The sequence below is a fragment of the Coregonus lavaretus genome, assembly GCF_964263955.1.
Source record: "Coregonus lavaretus genome assembly, chromosome: 25".
Lineage (NCBI taxonomy): Eukaryota > Metazoa > Chordata > Actinopteri > Salmoniformes > Salmonidae > Coregonus > Coregonus lavaretus.
The window spans coordinates 43,672,996-43,698,721 of NC_140012.1; the positions used below are offsets into that span (position 1 = coordinate 43,672,996).

Consider the following 25,726-nt stretch of genomic DNA (forward strand, 5'->3'; position numbering starts at 1 on the left):
AGCTCTCGTGGATGGGACTACCACCTCTATGTAGCGTAGAGGGCAACCAGTGTGTCCGTCTCCTCTATACCATTTTTCTTATAGGATGACAGTGTCTGTATTTCCGATTTCTTTGATGAAGTCTGGGTTCCTGCTCTTTAGGACAAAGGCAGATGACCTCAGACCTTCTCTCTCTCTCTCTCCCCCTCTCTTTCCCCTCCCCTTCCCTTGAGTGAATTGAGATGGAATTGACCCTAACCCTGTTTAGAATCAGTTGATGACATCCATGCTTTCACTTTTCTCATGATTTGGTCTAATCATGTTGCTCTCTCTCTCTCGTTCTCCATCCTCTCTCTCTCTCTCTCTCTCTCTCTCCCTACCTCTCCCCCAACCTCTTGCTACCTCTCCCCCATCCTCTCTCACTCTCACTCTCCCTACCTCTCCCCCATGCTCTCTTTCCCCTCTCTCTCTCTTTCCCCCACCCTCCTCCCTCTAGTTTTGAGTTGGAGAAGTTGTGCAGGTTCACTATGTCTGTGAGGAAGAACTATCGGCGTGTTCCCTACCACAACTGGAAACACGCGGTGAACGTGGCTCACTGTATGTACGTCATACTGCAGAAGACCACTGGCATCTTCACTGAGATAGAGGTGCCTGTCTGTCTGTCTGTCTGCCTGCCTGCCTGCCTGCCTGCCTGCCTGCCTGCCTGCCTGCCTGCCTGCCTGTCTGTCTGTCTGTCTGTCTGTCTGTCTGTCTGTCTGTCTGTCTGTCTGTCCGTCAGTCCATCAGTTTGTCAAAAACACAGTCAGTCAAGAGTTCAAATAAAACAAGGTTCAGAAAGAGGGTTGCGGTCAATTCCATTCCAATTCAGTCATATAAAGAACATCAGTTTACTTCCTGAATTGAGATGGAATTGACCCTAACGCTGTTAAGAATCAGTTGATGTAATTGCTTTCACTTTTCTGGTTGGGTCTAATCATGTTGCTGTTTCTCTACCTCTTCCTCATCCTCTCCCCCATCCTCTCTCTCTCCCCCATCCTCTCTCTCCCCCCATCCTCTCTCTCTCCCCCATCCTCTCTCTCCCCATCCTCCCTCTCTCCCCCATCCTCCCTCTCTCCCCCATCCTCCCTCTCTCCCCCATCCTCTCTCTCCCCCATCCTCTCTCTCTCCCCCATCCTCTCTCTCTCCCCATCCCCTCTCTCTCCCATCCTCTCTCCCCCATCCCCTCTCTCTCCCCCATCCTCTCTACCCCATCCCCTCTCCCCCATCCTCTCTCCCCCATCCTCTCTCTCTCTCCCCCATCCTCTCTCTCCCCCATCCTCTCTCCCCCATCCCCTCTCTCTCCCCCATCCTCTCTCCCTCATCACCTCTCTCTCCCCCATCCTCTCTCCCCCATCATATATCTCCCCCATCCTCTCTCTCTCCCCCATCCTCTCTCTCTCCCCCATACTCTCTCTCTCCCCCATCCTCTCTCTCTCCCCCATCCTCTCTCTCTCCCCCATCCTCTCTCTCTCCCCATCCTCTCTCTCCCCCATCCTCTCTCTCTCCCCCATCTTCTCTCTCTCCCCCATCCTCTCTCTCTCCCCATCCTCTCTCTCCCCCATCCTCTCTCTCTCCCCCATCCTCTCTCTCTCCCCCATCCTCTCTCTCCCCATCCTCTCTCTCTCCCCATCCTCTCTCTCGCCCCCATCCTCTCTCTCTCCCCCATCCTCTCTCTCTCCCCCATCCTCTCTCTCTCCCCATCCTCTCTCTCTCTCTCTCTCCCCCATTCTCCTCCATCAACAGAAGAAGGGTCTGCTGATAGCCTGTCTATGTCATGATCTGGACCATCGAGGCTACAGTAACACCTACCTTCAGAAGTTTGACCATCCTCTAGCTGCCCTGTATAGCTCGTCTACTATGGAGCAGCACCACTTCTCCCAGACTCTATCCATCCTGCAGGTAAGACTACCACACACACACACACACATACACTTTTCATTTTAATTGTTTTATCACACTACATTTTACCACTACCTCAGATCACATATGGTCCCCCTCTACAGAGTGTAAAACGTACTCTGATTATAATCTTACATTTTGAGTGTTAATGTAACACTCTGTAATGTAACAAATTAACACCGCATTACGCTTGCAAGTGTTACTCAAATGTAACACTATGGGGTAATTAACACTCAACATTCACAAGGCCGCGGGGCCAGACGGATTACCAGGACGTGTACTCCGAGTATGCACTAATCAACTGGCAAGTGTCTTCACTGACATTTTCAATATGTCCCTGACTGAGTCTGTAATACCAACATGTTTCAAGCAGACCACCATAGTCCTTGTGCCCATGAACACTAAGATAACCTGCCTAAATGACTACCGACCCGTAGCACTCACCTCTGTAGGCATGAAGTGCTTTGAAAGGCTGGTCATGGCTCACATCAACACCATTATCCCAGAAGCCCTAGACCCACTCAAATTTGCATACCGCCCCAACAGATCCACAAATGATGCAATCTCTATTGCAATCCACACTGCCCTTTCCCACCTGGACAAAAGGAACACCTATGTGAGAATGCTATTCATTGACTACAGCTCAGTGTTCAACACCATAGTGCCCTCAAAGCTCATCACTAAGCTAAGGACCCTGGGACTAAACACCTCCCTCTGCAACTGGATCCTGGACTTCCTGACGGGCCGCCCCCAGGTGGTAAGGGTAGGTAACAACACATCTTCCACGCTGATCCTCAACACGGGGGCCCCTCAGGGGTGCGTGCTCAGTCCCCTCCTGTACTCCCTGTTCACCCATGACTGCATGGCCAGGCACGACCCCAACACCATCATTGAGTTTGCCGACGACACAACAGTGGTAGGCCTGATCACCGACAACGATGAGACAGCCTATAGGGAGGAGGTCAGAGACCTGGCCGTGTGGTGCCAGGATAACAACCTCTCCCTCAATGTGAGCAAGACAAAGGAGATGATTGTGGACTACAGGAAAAGGAGGACAGAGCACGCCCCCATTCTCATTGAAGGGGCTGTAGTGGAACAGGTTGAGAGCTTCAAGTTCCTTGGTGTCCACATCACCAACAAACTATCATGGTCCAAACGCACCAAGACAGTTATGAAGAGGGCACGACAAAGCCTATTCCCCCTCAGGAGACTGAAAAGATTTGGCATGGGTCCTCAGATCCTCAAAAAGTTCTACAGCTGCACCATCGAGAGCATCCTGACTGGTTGCATCACCGCCTGGTATGGCAACTGCTCGGCCTCCGACTGCAAGGCACTACAGAGGGTAGTGCGTACGGCCCAGTACATCACTGGGGCCAAGCTTCCTGCCATCCAGGACCTCTATACCAGGCGGTGTCAGAAGAAGGCCCTAAAAATGGTCAAAGACTCCAGCCACCCTAGTCATAGACTGTTCTCTCTGCTACCGCACGGCAAGCGGTACCTGAGCGCCAAGTCTAGGTCCAAAAGGCTTCTTAACAGCTTCTACCCCCAAGCCATAAGACTCCTGAACCGCTAATCATGGCTTCCCGGACACTGTTACTCCACACACTGTTACTCCACACACTGTTACACCACACACTCACACAAACATTGTTATTAACCTGTGTCACCTCCCAATTCAAATCCTTATCATTGGTAGATGATGATCATGTTCCCTGAATCCTTGTCCTCTGAAGTATCAGGGTTGGGGTCAATTCGAATTAAGGTAGTTAATTCAATAAGTAATTTTAATTTAAAACTTCAAAAGTGGAAAAAAACATTTAAAATAATAGCTTTTACTTTTAAGTCATTGAAAATAGATAGCCTTTAAATTGGAAGTTCAGTTTACTTATTGAATTGACCCCAGCCCTGAGAAGTATCCCTAACTACCCCCAACGCCTCAGGATGTGCACTCTGGCTATCCCACCTAAGTCCAGCTGAGCCAAACGCCTCATAAGCGGAGCTTTTGCTATTTATTGATCTCTTTGTTTCCCATAGCTGGAAGGGCACAATATTTTCTCCAACCTGACTTCCAGTGAGTACGAGCAGGTGCTAGAAGTCATCCACAAGGCCATCATCGCTACAGACCTGGCGCTCTACTTTGGCAACCGCAAACAGCTAGCTGAGCTACTGACCACGGGAGCACTGGACCTCAACAACCACCAACACAGGTCAGAGGTTACACACACACTGGACCTCAACAACCACCGACACAGGTTAGTGGTCACACACACACACACACACACACACACACACACACACACACACACTGGACCTCAACAACCACCGACACAGGTCAGAGGTTAGATAAGAGCTTTCACACTAAAGAGCTGAACTGAACCAAGCCAAATCAGACCAAGCTTACTGAGCTGCCATGGTTACACATCCACCATAGTTGCTGGAACCGTGCTGAGCTGCCATGGTTACACATCCACCATAGTTGCTGGAACCGTACTGAGCTGCCATGGTTACATATCCACCATAGTTGCTAAACCTTGCTAAACAGGGCAATGTGAAGAGAAAACAATTTCATCACACAGTGGTTTGGGTCAGCATCACGGTGGTTTGGGTCAGCATCACGGTGGTTTGGGTCAGCATCACGGTGGTTTGGGTCAGCATCATGGTGGTTTGGGTCAGCATCACAGTGGTTTGGGTCAGCATCACGGTGGTTTGGGTCAGCATCACGGTGGTTTGGGTCAGCATCATGGTGGTTTGGGTCAGCATCATGGTGGTTTAGGTCAGCATCACAGTGGTTTGGGTCAGCATCACGGTGGTTTGGGTCAGCATCACGGTGGTTTGGGTCAGCATCACAGTGGTTTGGGTCAGCATCACGGTGGTTTGGGTCAGCATCACGGTGGTTTAGGTCAGCATCACAGTGGTTTGGGTCAGCATCACGGTGGTTTGGGTCAGCATCACAGTGGTTTAGGTCAGCATCACGGTGGTTTGGGTCAGCATCACGGTGGTTTGGGTCAGCATCACGGTGGTTTGGGTCAGCATCACGGTGGTTTGGGTCAGCATCATGGTGGTTTGGGTCAGCATCACAGTGGTTTGGGTCAGCATCATGGTGGTTTGGGTCAGCAGCACGACAGTCAAAAAAGACTAATAGAGTCAGGGGACATCTCAAATCAAATCAAATTGTATTGGTCACATACATGTGTTTAGCAGATGTTATTGCGGGTGTAGCGAAATGCTTGTGCTTCTAGCTCCGACAGTGCAGTAATATCTAACAAGTAATATCTAACAATTTCACAACATATACCCAATACACACAAATCAAAGTAAGGAATGAATTAAGAATATATACATATATGGACGAGCGATGTCAGAGCGGCATGGACTAAGATACAGTAGAGTAGTATAAAATACAGTATATACAGTGAGGGAAAAAAGTATTTGATCCCCTGCTGATTTTGTACGTTTGCCCACTGACAAAGACATGATCAGTCTATAATTTTAATGGTAGGTTTATTTGAACAGTGAGAGACAGAATAACAACAACAAAATCCAGAAAAATGTTATAAATTGATTTGCATTTTAATGAGGGAAATAAGTATTTGACCCCTCTGCAAAACATGACTTAGTACTTGGCAAAACCCTTGTTGGCAATCACAGAGGTCAGACGTTTCTTGTAGTTGGCCACCAGGTTTGCACACATCTCAGGAGGGATTTTGTCCCACTCCTCTTTGCAGATCTTCTCCAAGTCATTAAGGTTTCGAGGCTGACGTTTGGCAACTCGAACCTTGAGCTCCCTCCACAGATTTTCTATGGGATTAAGGTCTGGAGACTGGCTAGGCCACTCCAGGACCTTAATGTGCTTCTGTGGCTGTGTGTTTTGGGTCATTGTCAAAGCTGGAATACCCATCCACGACCCATTTTCAATGCCTTGGCTGAGGGAAGGAGGTTCTCACCCAAGATTTGACGGTACATGGCCCCGTCCATCGTCCCTTTGATGCGGTGAAGTTGTCCTGTCCCCTTACCAGAAAAACACCACCAAAACATAATGTTTCCACCTCCATGTTTGACGGTGGGGATGGTGTTCTTGGGGTCATAGGCAGCATTCCTCCTCCTCCAAACACGGCGATTTGAGTTGATGCCAAAGAGCTCCATTTTGGTACACTTTCACCCAGTTCTCCTCTGAATCATTCAGATGTTCATTGGCAAACTTCAGAAGGGCATGTATATGTGCTTTCTTGAGCAGGGGGACCTTGCGGGCGCTGCAGGATTTCAGTCATTCACGGCGTAGTGTGTTACCAATTGTTTTCTTGGTGACTATGGTCCCAGCTGCCTTGAGATCATTGACAAGATCCTCCTGTGTAGTTCTGGGCTGATTCCTCACCGTTCTCATGATCATTGCAACTCCACAAGGTGAGATCTTGCATGGAGCCCCAGGCCGAGGGAGATTGACAGTTATTTTGTGTTTCTTCCATTTGCGAATAATCGCACCAACTGTTGTCACCTTCTCACCAAGCTGCTTGGCGATGGTCTTGTAGCCCATTCTAGCCTTGTGTAGGTCTACAATCTTGTCCCTGACATCCTTGGAGAGCTCTTTGGTCTTGGCCATGGTGGAGAGTTTGGAATCTGATTGATTGATTGCTTCTGTGGACAGGTATCTTTTATACAGGTAACAAACTGAGATTAGGAGCACTCCCTTTAAGAGTGTGCTCCTAATCTCAGCTCGTTACCTGTATAAAAGACACCTGGGAGCCAGAAATCTTTCTGATTGAGAGGGGGTCAAATACTTATTTCCCTCATTAAAATGCAAATCAATTTATAACATTTATGCCATGCGTTTTTCTGGATTTTTTTGTTGTTATTCTGTCTCTCACTGTTCAAATAAACCTACCATTAAAATTATAGACTGATCATGTCTTTGTCAGTGGGCAAACGTACAAAATCAGCAGGGGATCAAATACTTTTTTCCCACACTGTACATATGAGATGAGTAATGCAAGATATGTAAACATTATTAAAGTGGCTAGTGTTCCATTTCTTCAAGTGGCCAGTGATTTCTAGTCTTTGTCTATAGGCAGCAGCCTCTAATGTGCTAGTAATGGCTGTTTAATAGTCTGATGGCCTTGAGATAGAAGCTGTTTTTCAGTCTCTCGGTCCCAGCTTTGATGCACCTGTACTGACCTCACCTTCTGGATGATAGCGGGGTGAACAGGCAGTGGCTCGGGTGGTTGATGTCCTTGATTATATTTTTGGCCTTCCTGTGACATCGGGTACTGTAGGTGTCCTGGAGGGCGGGTAGTTTGCCCCCGGTAATGCGTTGGGCAGACCGCACCACCCTCTGGAGAGCCTTGCTGTTGCGGGTGGTGCAGTTGCCGTACAGGGCGTTGATACAGCCCGACAGGATGCTCTCAATTGTGCATCTGTAAAAGTTTGTGATGGTTTTAGGTGCCAAGCCAAATTTCTTTAGCCTCCTGAGGTTGAAGAGGCTCTGTTGCGCCTTCTTCACCACACTTTCTGTGTGGGTGGTCCATTTCAGTTTGTCAGTGATGTGTACGCCAAGGAACTTGAAGATTTCCACCTTCTCCACTGCGGTCCCGTCGATGTAGATAGGGGGGTGCACCCTCTGCTGTTTCCTGAAGTCCACAAACATCTCCTTTGTTTTGTTGACGTTGAGTGAGAGGTTATTTTCCTGGCACCACACTCCCAGAGCCCTCACCTCCTCCCTGTAGGTGGTCTCGTCATTGTTGGTAATCAGGCCTACTACTGTTGTGTTGTCTGCAAACTTGATGATTGAGTTGGAGGCGTCTTTGACCACGCAGTCATGGGTGAACAGGGAGTACTGGAGTGGGCTGAGCACGCACCCTTGTCGGGCCCCTGTGTTGAGGATCAGCGAAGTGGAGGTGTTGTTTCCTACCTTCACCACCTTGGGGCGGCCCGTCAGGAAGTCCAGGACCCAGTTGCACAGGGCGAGGTTCAGACCCAGGGCCTCGAGCTTAGTGATGAGCTTGGAGGGTACTATGGTGTTGAATGCTGAGCTATAGTCAATGAACAGCATTCTTACATAGGTATTCCTCTTGTCCAGATGGGATAGGGCAGTGTGAAGAGTGATGGCGTTTGCATAGTCTTTTGATCTATTGGGGCGGTAAGCAAATTGACGTGGGTCTAGGGTGGCAGGTAAGGTAGAGGTGATATGATCTCAAAGCACTTCATGATGACAGAGGTGAGTGTACTTACATCTGCACTCATTCTGATGCATCTGGAAAATACAGTCCATTCGGAAAATATTCAGACCCCTTTACTTTTTCCACATTTTGTTACGTTACAGCCTTATTCTAAAATGGATTAAATAGCTTTTTTCCCTCATCAATCTACACACAATACCCCATAATGACAAAGCAATAACAGGTTTCTGGACATTTTAGCAAATGTATTAAAAATAAAAAACTGAAATAGGACTTTTATTTAAGTATTCAGACCCTTTACTCAGTACTTTGTTGAAGCACCTTTGGCAGCGATTACAGCATTGAGTCTTCTTTGGTATGACGCTACAAGCTTGGCACACCTGTATTTGGGAAGTTTCTCCCATTCTTCTCTGCAGATCCTCTCTAGCTTTGTCAGGTTGGATGAGCTATTTTCAGGTCTCTCCAGAGATGTTCGATCGGGTTCAAGTCCGGGCTCTGGCTGGGCCACTCAAGGACATTCAGAGACTTGTCCCGAAGCCACTCCTGCGTTGTCTTGGCTGTGTGCTTAGGGTCGTTGTTCTGTTGGAAGGTGAACCTTCACCCCAGTCTGAGGTCCTGAGCGCTCTGGAGCAGGTTTTCATCAAGGATCTCTCTCTGTACTTTGCTCTGTTCATCTTTCCCTCGATCCTGTCTCCCAGTCCCTGCCGCTGAAAAACATCCCCACAGCCACCACCATACTTCACCGTAGGGATGGTGGCAGGTTTCCACCAGACGTGACGCTTAACATTCAGGCCAAAGAGTTCAATCTTGGTTTCATCAGACCAGAGAATCTTGTTTCTCATGGTCTGAGAGTCCTTTAGGTGCCTTTTGGCAAACTCCAAGCGGGCTGTCATGTGCCTTTTACTGAGGAGTGGCTTCCGTCTGGCCACTCTACCATAAAGGCCTGACTGGTGGAGTGCTGCAGAGATGGTTGTCCTTCTGGAAGATTCTCCCATCTCCACAGAGGAACTCTGGAGCTCTGTCAGAGTGACCATTGGGTTCTTGGTCACCTCCCTGACCAAGGCTCTTCTCCCCCGATTGCTCATTTTGGCCGGGCGGCCAGCTCTAGGAAGAGTCTTGGTGGTTCCAAACTTCTTCCATTTAAGAATGATAGAGGCCACTGTGTTCTTGGGGACCTTCAATGCTGCAGAAATGTTTTGGTACCCTTCCCCAGATATGTGCCTCAACACAATCCTGTCTCGGAGCTCTACGGACAATTCCTTCGACCTCATGGCTTGGTTTTTTCTCTGACATGCACTGTCAACTGTAGGACCTTAAATAGACAGGTGTGTGCCTTTCCAAATCATGTCCAATCAATAGAATTTACCACAGGTGGACTCCAATCAAGTTGTAGAAACATCTCAAGGATGATCAATGGAAACAGGATGCACCTGAGTCTCATAGCAAAGGGTCTGAATACTTATGTAAATAAGGTATTTCTGTTTGAGTTTTTTTATAAATGTGCAAAAATTTCTAAAAACCTGTTTTCACTTCGTCATTATGGTGTATTGTGTGTAGATTGGGGAGGGAAAAAAATAATTTCATCAATTTTAGAATAAGGCTGTAACGTCACAAAATGTGGAAAATGTCAAGGGGTCTGAATAGTTTCTGAATGCACTGTAGATATAAATAATACATACATAAAAACAAATACTTCTCTTTCCCCAGGGACCGTGTGATTGGTCTGATGATGACAGCATGTGACCTGTGTTCCGTTACCAAGCTGTGGTCAATCACGCGACTCACGGCCAATGATATCTACGCTGAGTTCTGGGCCGAGGTACAGTAGTATAATTCACTACACTCTTAGAAGAAAAGGGTTCTTTGTTTGTCCCCGAAAGAGAACCTTTTTAGGATCCAGGTAGAACCCTTTGGTGGTGAAAAACGTTCTCCTTATAACCTTTTAGTGTTGAAAGGGTTCCAAGTCCTTGTATTAGTGGAAGGGTTCCACTTGGAACAAAAAAAAACATTATTTTCAGAGGGTTCTCCTATGGGGACCGAACCCTTTATAGTTCTAGGTTGAACCTTATTTTCTAAGAGTGTACTACAGTACTGCTGTTTTAAAGAGTTAATCAATTAATTAATTATGAATAAATTATGAATGAATGGATTATGACAAAGGAATTAATCATAGTACTCAAAATATCATCAGGTGTCACTATGCTTTGTCCTTTTGGTCTCAATAACCTCCTCCATTCTACATCCTCTCTTCCTCTTCCTCTTCCTCTTTCTCTTTCTCTCTTCCTCTCTTCCTCTCCTCTCTTCCTCTCCTCTTCCTCTCTTCCTCTTCTCCTCTCCTCTTACTCTCCTCCTCCTCTTCCTCTCCTCTCTTCCTCTCCTCCTCTTCCTCTCCTCCTCCTCTTCCTCTCCTCTTCCTCTCCTCCTCCTCTCCTCCTCTCCTCTCCAGGGGGATGAGATGAAGAAGATAGGTATGCAGCCCATCCCTATGATGGACAGAGATAAGAAGGAAGAGGTTCCTCAGGGGCAGGTCAGAACTTCACCTCCCCTCTGCCCTTGTCCACTCCCCTTTACTGATCTGAGACCGGTGTAGGTGGAAAACAATGGTTTAAACGACAACAGCTCCACTCCACATAGTTTCCATATTTCTTTCCCATCCAGTCCCATCAGATCTGTGAAGGGGAGTTGTTAGATTAATTTGGATTTTAAGAATAATGACTAAAGAATTTCACCCCAAACACAGTATAAATGTTAGAATTATCATGTAGTGTCAACCCACTAACAGAAGGGGCGTTACTAACCATTCAAGGGGGAAGGCGGGAACTGTTTAAGAAAGGTGGGAGGAGCATAGTGTCTTTGTTTATCAAGGGGTATAAAAACAGTATGTTTGTGCCTTTGGCCCCAGAGCTCTCCTTAAATAAAATTTACTGATAATTACTTGTGGATTGTGGACCTTGAATCATTGATGATTAAAACCAGAGCTTTACAACCTCTGGTAATGATTCAAGCTTAGGTCGAATTAGAGATAGAAATTCACGTGACAGGAGTTGTTGTCATTATCCTCCTCTGTTTCTCTATGTGGGGTTCTACCTAGCTGTTGTTATTATCCTCCTCTGTTTCTCTAGGTGGGGTTCTACCTAGCTGTTGTCATTATCCTCCTCTGTTTCTCTAGGTGGGGTTCTACAATGCTGTTGCCCTCCCATGTTATACTACATTATCTGAGCTCTTCCCCCCGTCTAGCCCTCTTCTACAAGCCTGCAAGTAAGTAACATACAAAACACATCATATATTACATGGACTACACACCATATATTACATGGACTACACACACCATATATTACATGGACTACACATCATATATTACATGGACTACACACACCATATATTACATGGACTACACACCATATATTACATGGACTACACACATCATATATTACATGGACTACACACCATATATTACATGGACTACACACACCATATATTACATGGACTACACACCATATATTACATGGACTACACACACCATATATTACATGGACTACACACATCATATATTACATGGACTACACACACCATATATTACATGGACTATACACACCATATATTACATGGACTACACACCATATATTACATGGACTACACACACCATATATTACATGGACTACACACCATATATTACATGGACTACACACACCATATATTACATGGACTACACACCATATATTACATGGACTACACACCATATATTACATGGACTACACACACCATATATTACATGGACTACACACCATATATTACATGGACTACACACACCATATATTACATGGACTACACACACCATATATTACATGGACTACACACACCATATATTACATGGACTACACACACCATATATTACATGGACTACACACACCATATATTACATGGACTACACACACCATATATTACATGGACTACACACCATATATTACATGGACTACACACACCATATATTACATGGACTACACACGTCATATATTACATGGACTACACACCATATATTACATGGACTACACACCATATATTACATGGACTACACACACCATATATTACATGGACTACACACACCATATATTACATGGACTACACACACCATATATTACATGGACTACACACACCATATATTACATGGACTACACACACCATATATTACATGGACTACACACCATATATTACATGGACTACACACCATATATTACATGGACTACACACCATATATTACATGGACTACACATCATATATTACATGGACTACACACACCATATATTACATGGACTACACATCATATATTACATGGACTACACACCATATATTACATGGACTACACACCATATATTACATGGACTACACACCATATATTACATGGACTACACACCATATATTACATGGACTACACACCATATATTACATGGACTACACACACCATATATTACATGGACTACACACCATATATTACATGGACTACACACACCATATATTACATGGACTACACACAATATATTACATGGACTACACACCATATATTATATGGACTACACACCATATATTACATGGACTACACACCATATATTACATGGACTACACACACCATATATTACATGGACTACACACATCATATATTACATGGACTACACACCATATATTACATGGACTACACACCATATATTACATGGACTACACACACCATATATTACATGGACTACACACCATATATTACATGGACTACACACCATATATTACATGGACTACACACCATATATTACATGGACTACACATCATATATTACATGGACTACACACCATATATTACATGGACTACACACACCATATATTACATGGACTACACACATCATATATTACATGGACTACACACCATATATTACATGGACTACACACCATATATTACATGGACTACACACCATATATTACATGGACTACACACATCATATATTACATGGACTACACACCATATATTACATGGACTATACACACCATATATTACATGGACTACACACATCATATATTACATGGACTACACACATCATATATTACATGGACTACACACACCATATATTACATGGACTACACACCATATATTACATGGACTACACACCATATATTACATGGACTACACACCATATATTACATGGACTACACACATCATATATTACATGGACTACACACACCATATATTACATGGACTACACACCATATATTACATGGACTACACACCATATATTACATGGACTACACACACCATATATTACATGGACTACACATCATATATTACATGGACTACACACACCATATATTACATGGACTACACACCATATATTACATGGACTACACACACCATATATTACATGGACTACACACACCATATATTACATGGACTACACATCATATATTACATGGACTACACACACCATATATTACATGGACTACACACCATATATTACATGGACTACACACACCATATATTACATGGACTACACACACCATATATTACATGGACTACACACACCATATATTACATGGACTACACACACCATATATTACATGGACTACACACACCATATATTACATGGACTACACACACCATATATTACATGGACTACACACACCATATATTACATGGACTACACACCATATATTACATGGACTACACACACCATATATTACATGGACTACACACACCATATATTACATGGACTACACACACCATATATTACATGGACTACACACATCATATATTACATGGACTACACACCATATATTACATGGACTACACACCATATATTACATGGACTACACACCATATATTACATGGACTACACACATCATATATTACATGGACTACACACCATATATTACATGGACTATACACACCATATATTACATGGACTACACACATCATATATTACATGGACTACACACATCATATATTACATGGACTACACACACCATATATTACATGGACTACACACCATATATTACATGGACTACACACCATATATTACATGGACTACACACCATATATTACATGGACTACACACATCATATATTACATGGACTACACACACCATATATTACATGGACTACACACCATATATTACATGGACTACACACCATATATTACATGGACTACACACACCATATATTACATGGACTACACATCATATATTACATGGACTACACACACCATATATTACATGGACTACACACCATATATTACATGGACTACACACACCATATATTACATGGACTACACACACCATATATTACATGGACTACACATCATATATTACATGGACTACACACACCATATATTACATGGACTACACACCATATATTACATGGACTACACACACCATATATTACATGGACTACACACACCATATATTACATGGACTACACACACCATATATTACATGGACTACACACACCATATATTACATGGACTACACACACCATATATTACATGGACTACACACCATATATTACATGGACTACACACATCATATATTACATGGACTACACACCATATATTACATGGACTACACACACCATATATTACATGGACTACACACACCATATATTACATGGACTACACACCATATATTACATGGACTACACACCATATATTACATGGACTACACACATCATATATTACATGGACTACACACCATATATTACATGGACTACACATCATATATTACATGGACTACACACATCATATATTACATGGACTACACACCATATATTACATGGACTACACACCATATATTACATGGACTACACACACCATATATTACATGGACTACACACCATATATTACATGGACTACACACATCATATATTACATGGACTACACACCATATATTACATGGACTACACACACCATATATTACATGGACTATACACACCATATATTACATGGACTACACACCATATATTACATGGACTACACACCATATATTACATGGACTACACACACCATATATTACATGGACTACACACACCATATATTAAATGGACTACACACATCATATATTACATGGACTACACACACCATATATTACATGGACTACACACAACATATATTACATGGACTACACACCATATATTACATGGACTACACACCATATATTACATGGACTACACACACCATATATTACATGGACTACACACCATATATTACATGGACTACACACACCATATATTACATGGACTACACACCATATATTACATGGACTACACACCATATATTACATGGACTACACACCATATATTACATGGACTACACACACCATATATTACATGGACTACACACACCATATATTACATGGACTACACATCATATATTACATGGACTACACACACCATATATTACATGGACTACACACACCATATATTACATGGACTACACAACCCATATATTACATGGACTACACACACCATATATTACATGGACTACACACCATATATTACATGGACTACACACACCATATATTACATGGACTACACAACCCATATATTACATGGACTACACACACCATATATTACATGGACTACACACCATATATTACATGGACTACACACACCATATATTACATGGACTACACACCATATATTACATGGACTATACACACCATATATTACATGGACTACACAACCCATATATTACATGGACTACACACACCATATATTACATGGACTACACAACCCATATATTACATGGACTACACACACCATATATTACATGGACTACACACCATATATTACATGGACTACACACACCATATATTACATGGACTACACACCATATATTACATGGACTACACACACCATATATTACATGGACTACACACCATATATTACATGGACTATACACACCATATATTACATGGACTACACAACCCATATATTACATGGACTATACACACCATATATTACATGGACTACACAACCCATATATTACATGGACTACACACACCATATATTACATGGACTACACACACCATATATTACATGGACTACACACACCATATATTACATGGACTACACATCATATATTACATGGACTACACATCATATATTACATGGACTACACACACCATATATTACATGGACTACACATCATATATTACATGGACTACACACCATATATTACATGGACTACACACACCATATATTACATGGACTACACATCATATATTACATGGACTACACATCATATATTACATGGACTACACACACCATATATTACATGGACTACACACACCATATATTACATGGACTACACACCATATATTACATGGACTACACACATCATATATTACATGGACTACACACCATATATTACATGGACTACACACACCATATATTACATGGACTACACACACCATATATTACATGGACTACACACCATATATTACATGGACTACACACCATATATTACATGGACTACACACATCATATATTACATGGACTACACACCATATATTACATGGACTACACATCATATATTACATGGACTACACACATCATATATTACATGGACTACACACCATATATTACATGGACTACACACCATATATTACATGGACTACACACACCATATATTACATGGACTACACACCATATATTACATGGACTACACACATCATATATTACATGGACTACACACCATATATTACATGGACTACACACACCATATATTACATGGACTATACACACCATATATTACATGGACTACACACCATATATTACATGGACTACACACCATATATTACATGGACTACACACACCATATATTACATGGACTACACACACCATATATTAAATGGACTACACACATCATATATTACATGGACTACACACACCATATATTACATGGACTACACACAACATATATTACATGGACTACACACCATATATTACATGGACTACACACCATATATTACATGGACTACACACACCATATATTACATGGACTACACACCATATATTACATGGACTACACACACCATATATTACATGGACTACACACCATATATTACATGGACTACACACCATATATTACATGGACTACACACCATATATTACATGGACTACACACACCATATATTACATGGACTACACACACCATATATTACATGGACTACACACACCATATATTACATGGACTACACATCATATATTACATGGACTACACACACCATATATTACATGGACTACACACACCATATATTACATGGACTACACAACCCATATATTACATGGACTACACACACCATATATTACATGGACTACACACCATATATTACATGGACTACACACACCATATATTACATGGACTACACAACCCATATATTACATGGACTACACACACCATATATTACATGGACTACACACCATATATTACATGGACTACACACACCATATATTACATGGACTACACACCATATATTACATGGACTATACACACCATATATTACATGGACTACACAACCCATATATTACATGGACTACACACACCATATATTACATGGACTACACAACCCATATATTACATGGACTACACACACCATATATTACATGGACTACACACCATATATTACATGGACTACACACACCATATATTACATGGACTACACACCATATATTACATGGACTACACACACCATATATTACATGGACTACACACCATATATTACATGGACTATACACACCATATATTACATGGACTACACAACCCATATATTACATGGACTATACACACCATATATTACATGGACTACACAACCCATATATTACATGGACTACACACACCATATATTACATGGACTACACACACCATATATTACATGGACTACACACACCATATATTACATGGACTACACATCATATATTACATGGACTACACATCATATATTACATGGACTACACACACCATATATTACATGGACTACACATCATATATTACATGGACTACACACCATATATTACATGGACTACACACACCATATATTACATGGACTACACATCATATATTACATGGACTACACATCATATATTACATGGACTACACACACCATATATTACATGGACTACACACACCATATATTACATGGACTACACACCATATATTACATGGACTACACACATCATATATTACATGGACTACACACATCATATATTACATGGACTACACACATCATATATTACATGGACTACACATCATATATTACATGGACTACACACACCATATATTACATGGACTACACACACCATATATTACATGGACTACACACACCATATATTACATGGACTACACATCATATATTACATGGACTACACACCATATATTACATGGACTACACACATCATATATTACATGGACTACGAACCATATATTACATGGACTACACACCATATATTACATGGACTACACACACCATATATTACATGGACTACACACATCATATATTACATGGACTACGAACCATATATTACATGGACTACACACCATATATTACATGAACTACACACACCATATGTTACATGGACTACACACACCATATATTACATGGACTACACACACCATATATTACATGGACTACACATCATATATTACATGGACTACACACCATATATTACATGGACTACACACCATATATTACATGGACTACACACACCATATATTACATGGACTATACACACCATATATTACATGGACTACACACACCATATATTACATGGACTACACAACCCATATATTACATGGACTACACACACCATATATTACATGGACTACACACACCATATATTACATGGACTACACACATCATATATTACATGGACTACACACCATATATTACATGGACTACACACACCATATATTACATGGACTACACACCATATATTACATGGACTACACACACCATATATTACATGGACTACACACACCATATATTACATGGACTACACACACCATATATTACATGGACTACACACATCATATATTACATGGACTACACACCATATATTACATGGACTACACACACCATATATTACATGGACTACACACCATATATTACATGGACTACACACATCATATATTACATGGACTACACACCATATATTACATGGACTACACACCATATATTACATGGACTACACACACCATATATTACATGGACTACACACCATATATTACATGGACTACACACACCATATATTACATGGACTACACACACCATATATTACATGGACTACACACACCATATATTACATGGACTACACATCATATATTACATGGACTACATACACCATATATTACATGGACTACACATCATATATTACATGGACTACACACACCATATATTACATGGACTACACACATCATATATTACATGGACTACACACCATATATTACATGGACTACACACACCATATATTACATGGACTACACATCATATATTACATGGACTACACACACCATATATTACATGGACTACACACACCATATATTACATGGACTACACATCATATATTACATGGACTACACACCATATATTACATGGACTACACATCATATATTACATGGACTACACACACCATATATTACATGGACTACACACATCATATATTACATGGACTACGAACCATATATTACATGGACTACACACCATATATTACATGAACTACACACACCATATGTTACATGGACTACACACACCATATATTACATGGACTACACACACCATATATTACATGGAATACACATCATATATTACATGGACTACACACCATATATTACATGGACTACACACACCATATATTACATGGACTACACACCATATATTACATGGACTACACAAACCATATATTACATGGACTACACACACCATATATTACATGGACTACACACACCATATATTACATGGACTACACACACCATATATTACATGGACTACACACATCATATATTACATGGACTACACACCATATATTACATGGACTACACACACCATATATTACATGGACTACACACCATATATTACATGGACTACACACATCATATATTACATGGACTACACACCATATATTACATGGACTACACACCATATATTACATGGACTACACACACCATATATTACATGGACTACACACCATATATTACATGGACTACACACACCATATATTACATGGACTACACACACCATATATTACATGGACTACACACACCATATATTACATGGACTACACATCATATATTACATGGACTACATACACCATATATTACATGGACTACACATCATATATTACATGGACTACACACACCATATATTACATGGACTACACACATCATATATTACATGGACTACACACCATATATTACATGGACTACACACACCATATATTACATGGACTACACATCATATATTACATGGACTACACACACCATATATTACATGGACTACACACACCATATATTACATGGACTACACATCATATATTACATGGACTACACACCATATATTACATGGACTACACATCATATATTACATGGACTACACACACCATATATTACATGGACTACACACATCATATATTACATGGACTACACACACCATATATTACATGGACTACACACACCATATATTACATGGACTACACACCATATATTACATGTACTACACACCATATATTACATGGACTACACACCATATATTACATGGACTACACACACCATATATTACATGGACTACACACCATATATTACATGGACTACACACACCATATATTACATGGACTACACACCATATATTACATGGACTACGAACCATATATTACATGGACTACACACATCATATATTACATGGACTACACATCATATATTACATGGACTACACACACCATATATTACATGGACTACACACCATATATTACATGGACTATACACCATATATTACATGGACTACACACATCATATATTACATGGACTACACACATCATATATTACATGGACTACACACCATATATTACATGGACTATACACCATATATTACATGGACTACACACACCATATATTACATGGACTACACACCATATAGTACATGGACTACACACCATATATTACATGGACTACACACCATATATTACATGGACTAATATATATCTGCATCAGCATCACGTGAACATGCACATGCACACACACACACTCACTATCTTCCTACCGGCCTTTTGACCATAGTATGATTGTGTTTCCACAGGGAGAACCTTGGCCATTGGGAGAAGATAGTGAATGGAGAGGAGGAGGACAGTGGAGTGAGAGGAGTGTGGGCTCCATCAGAGCCTGTTGACCCCAGGGTAGAGCCTGTGGACCCCAGGGTAGAGCCTGTTGACCCCAGGGTAGAGCCTGTTGACCCCAGGGTAGAGCCTGTTGACCCCAGGGTAGAGCCTGTTGACCCCAGGGTAGAGCCTTTTGACCCCAGGGTAGAGCCTGTTGACCCCAGGGTAGAGCCTGTTGACCCCAGGGTAGAACCTGTTGACCCCAGGGTAGAGCCTATAGACCCCAGGGTAGAGCCCAGCACGGAGGAACCATCTAACCCTGACTCAGGCCCTGTGAAGGTGGACAACTGACTGGTAGTGAAGCCACTGCTCGCCCTCACTACCACACAAGTCAATATGCCCTCACTACCACTCGCCCTCAACATGTCCCCTGCCATCAGGTGTGTGTACTTCCTGTCTGGACTTCCTGTGTCAGCGCCTCAATTCCTGCTGCAACAGGAAGGGGCGGGAAACATGCGTAGGGACAAGGGAAGGTGATTGGTGGATTTACAAACAAGGGGATTCTTTTCAGACACAGTTACCTCATTGGGTGAGGGATGTGAGGAGGTAACCTTGACTGTGTTCACCAGTCCCGTAGACACGGACGGAGGACAGCAGGGGTGTGTTCATTAGGGATCAAACGCAAGTAAACGGGCCGAAACAGGGAGGGACTACCTGGACTGGTCCAATAAGAAACGGTTGTTTTTTACGATTTCCGTTGCAAAATGTTTTGCTACGTTTTGCTATGGTATGCACTGATGAATACAGCCGAGAGAGAGGTGGGGGACTCGGTCCCAATCACCTGATCCACTCCACTGCTTAGGAGCCAGTCCAGACCTGTCTGAGCTGATCTGTATGTCTGTGCTTTTGTTTTTGTTTGTTTTGATTTGATTTTAATGTTAATTCGATTTTTTTTATTTGGGCTGGTTTGTTTTATGTTATGGAATTTGCAGAGGCCTTAGTCTTTACACTCTAAACCTTTATAAAGGGCAGGAGGTGAAATCTTGACTTTTTGTTTGTTGGTTCTGACGTTATGAATGTGTCTGAAATGGTACCCTATCTCCTATATAAAGCACTACTTTTGACCTGGGCCCAACATAACTAAAACCATTCCTCTTAACTCCCGGGCGTTTTCCAAAAGACCCCCTGTAGGCCCTGGTCAAAAGTAGTGCACTCTATAGGGAAGAGGGTACCATTTAGGGAAGAGGGTACCATTTAGGGAAGAGGGTACCATTTAGGGAAGAGGGTACCATTTGGGACGCAGTCTATTGAAATGGTACTGTTTGTTTGCTTGCTGTGGTAGACTGACTGGTAGAGGAGGTTGTTGGTTCTCAAAGAGAAACAGAAAGAATGTTTAGATTGTTGTCGAAACGAAGCCTCTAGAATGTCTTCTAGAATGTTCTAGAATGTTTTCTGTCACTTTGAGCAAAAAAATGATGTTTTTTTGCAGTACTTGAATGAAGACATACAGAACATACATTCTATTCTCTTCAGAGATGGCAAAAATAGAGCAGAAATCCCCCCACAGCGTCTTATTATCAAAGCACAGACAGACAAAGTGTGACCAGCGGGGCTGAGTTAGATAATGTCAACACTTAGCTAGCCGTGTCACACGAGAGTCACAATGTTCCATGCAGAAAGGGCCCCTAGTACCCAACACCCAGGCAGACCTGGGTTCAAACACCATTTAAAATCATTTCAAATACTTTATCTGGGCTTGATTGAGCTTGCCTGGCACAATGGAACCAATAGAATAGTTGCAAGTTTAAACCCCGCCCATCTGGCACTCTATGCAGACTAAAGCAATCACTAAAAGTATTCAAAAGATTTCAAATAGTCTTTGAACCCAGGTCTGCACCCCACCACCCAGCTACTAGCTGCTGGTGTTGCCACAGGAACCTGCTGCTGGCTACAAGTCAGCCTTTTGACTGTCTGATTATCGGAACCCAGAACCATGGGCAATCAGTCTTTTAGGTTCTAGAACCTAGAACCATGGGCAATCAGTCTTTTAGGTTCTAGAACCCAGAACCATGGGCAATCAGTCTTTTAGGTTCTAGAACCCAGAACCATGGGCAATCAGTCTTTTAGGTTCTAGAACACAGAACCTTGGGCAATCAGTCTGTTTTTAGACTCTCCTTGTAGCCTGGTCCCAGATCTGTTTGCGCTAGACTCTCCTAGTAGCCTGGTCCCAGATCTGTTTGCGCTAGACTCTCCTTGTAGCCTGGTCCCAGATCTGTTTGCGCTAGGCTCTCCTAGTAGCCTGGTCCCAGATCTGTTTGCGCTAGGCTCTCCTAGTAGCCTGGTCCCAGATCTGTTTGCGCTAGACTCTCCTTGTAGCCTGGTCCCAGATCTGTTTGCGCTAGACTCTCCTTGTAGCCTGGTCCCAGATCTGTTTGCGCTAGACTCTCCTTGTAGCCTGGTCCCAGATCTGTTTGCGCTAGGCTCTCCTAGTAGCCTGGTCCCAGATCTGTTTGCGCTAGGCTCTCCTAGTAGCCTGGTCCCAGATCTGTTTGCGCTAGGCTCTCCTAGTAGCCTGGTCCCAGATCTGTTTGCGCTAGGCTCTCCTAGTAGCCTGGTCCCAGATCTGTTTGCGCTAGACTCTCCTTGTAGCCTGGTCCCAGATCTGTTTGCGCTAGACTCTCCTAGTAGCCTGGTCCCAGATCTGTTTGCGCTAGGCTCTCCTTTTAGCCTGGTCCCAGATCTGTTTGCGCTAGGCTCTCCTTTTAGCCTGGTCCCAGATCTGTTTGCGCCGTCTTACCAACTAGAACAGCCCCCGAGTCCAGTCCAATGGGTATTCACTGCACTGAGTTCATAACACCAAGAGGAGCAAGACAAACACACACATTGATACAACATTTATTTAAAAAGAAAATGAATAGATATTGATGGATAGCCAGAACATTGTCAAGACGGCAGACATAAGTAATACACTCTCTTTATTTTCTTATGCCGTTCACATACAGTATCATTGATCATTTGAAAACAAATATATTGTGAAAAAATACTACATACCTCAATAACCTGAGATCGACAGTAATGTTCTTTGATATTTCCCTGACTATTTCCTGTTGTATTCATAAAACCATTGAGATACAGTAAATTACTATGATATATCTAAGTGGATAAAATGTCAAGATGCCATTTTTTTTCCTTTTTGCAAAGTTGTTTTAAAAGGGGCAATCTGCATCTCAAAACAATAACAAAGTAGCCACCCCGCCTCTGTTTTTGTAAAGAGCTGAGGGGATGGGGGAAATGTAACCACTCTCAATGTAACTAAAGACAGCCATATATACAAGGACTGACCACCCATGACATCAACATGATAGTATTAACCATGTGTTGAGGCTATCCAGTAAAATAAGCTGATATTTTGGGTTCTGATGGGGTACTACAGTTGAACTAAGCTCATGAGGCATTTATAAGTAATATTCGTCAAGGATCAATGCATATATACAGTGGGGGGAAAAAAGTATTTAGTCAGCCACCAATTGTGCAAGTTCTCCCACTTAAAAAGATGAGAGAGGCCTGTTATTTTCATCATAGGTACACGTCAACTATGACAGACAAAATTAGATTAAAAAAATCCAGAAAATCACATTGTAGGATTTTTTATGAATTTATTTGCAAATTATGGTGGAAAATAAATATTTGGTCAATAACAAAAGTTTCTCAATACTTTGTTATATACCCTTTGTTGGCAATGACACAGGTCAAACGGTTTCTGTAAGTCTTCACAAGGTTTTCACACACTGTTGCTGGTATTTTGGCCCATTCCTCCATGCAGATCTCCTCTAGAGCAGTGATGTTTTGGGGCTGTCGCTGGGCAACACAGACTTTCAACTCCCTCCAAAGATTTTCTATGGGGTTGAGATCTGGAGACTGGCTAGGCCACTCCAGGACCTTGAAATGCTTCTTACGAAGCCACTCCTTCGTTGCCCGGGCGGTGTGTTTGGGATCATTGTCATGCTGAAAGACCCAGCCACGTTTCATCTTCAATGCCCTTGCTGATGGAAGGAGGTTTTCACTCAAAATCTCACGATACATGGCCCCATTCATTCTTTCCTTTACACGGATCAGTCGTCCTGGTCCCTTTGCAGAAAAACAGCCCCAAAGCATGATGTTTCCACCCCCATGCTTCACAGTAGGTATGGTGTTCTTTGGATGCAACTAACTCAGCACTCTTTGTCCTCCAAACACGACGAGTTGAGTTTTTACCAAAAAGTTATATTTTGGTTTCATCTGACCATATGACATTCTCCCAATCCT

General features: G+C 42.1%; 1 protein-coding gene across 1 annotated transcript in view; it reads left to right on the forward strand.

The window, feature by feature from the left end:
• pde10a (phosphodiesterase 10A) overlaps positions 1-22,230 on the forward strand; it is a 132,331-nt gene extending 110,101 nt beyond the window's left edge. The window contains exons 16-22 of the mRNA XM_084141418.1: positions 476-626; positions 1,762-1,917; positions 3,952-4,124; positions 9,795-9,906; positions 10,534-10,614; positions 11,257-11,345; positions 21,403-22,230. Of these exons, the coding sequence (XP_083997544.1) occupies positions 476-626; positions 1,762-1,917; positions 3,952-4,124; positions 9,795-9,906; positions 10,534-10,614; positions 11,257-11,345; positions 21,403-21,772 (1,132 nt within the window). The 3' untranslated portion in view covers positions 21,773-22,230. The remainder of the gene's footprint in view (positions 1-475; positions 627-1,761; positions 1,918-3,951; positions 4,125-9,794; positions 9,907-10,533; positions 10,615-11,256; positions 11,346-21,402) is intronic.
• The last annotated feature ends 3,496 nt before the right edge of the window (positions 22,231-25,726 follow it).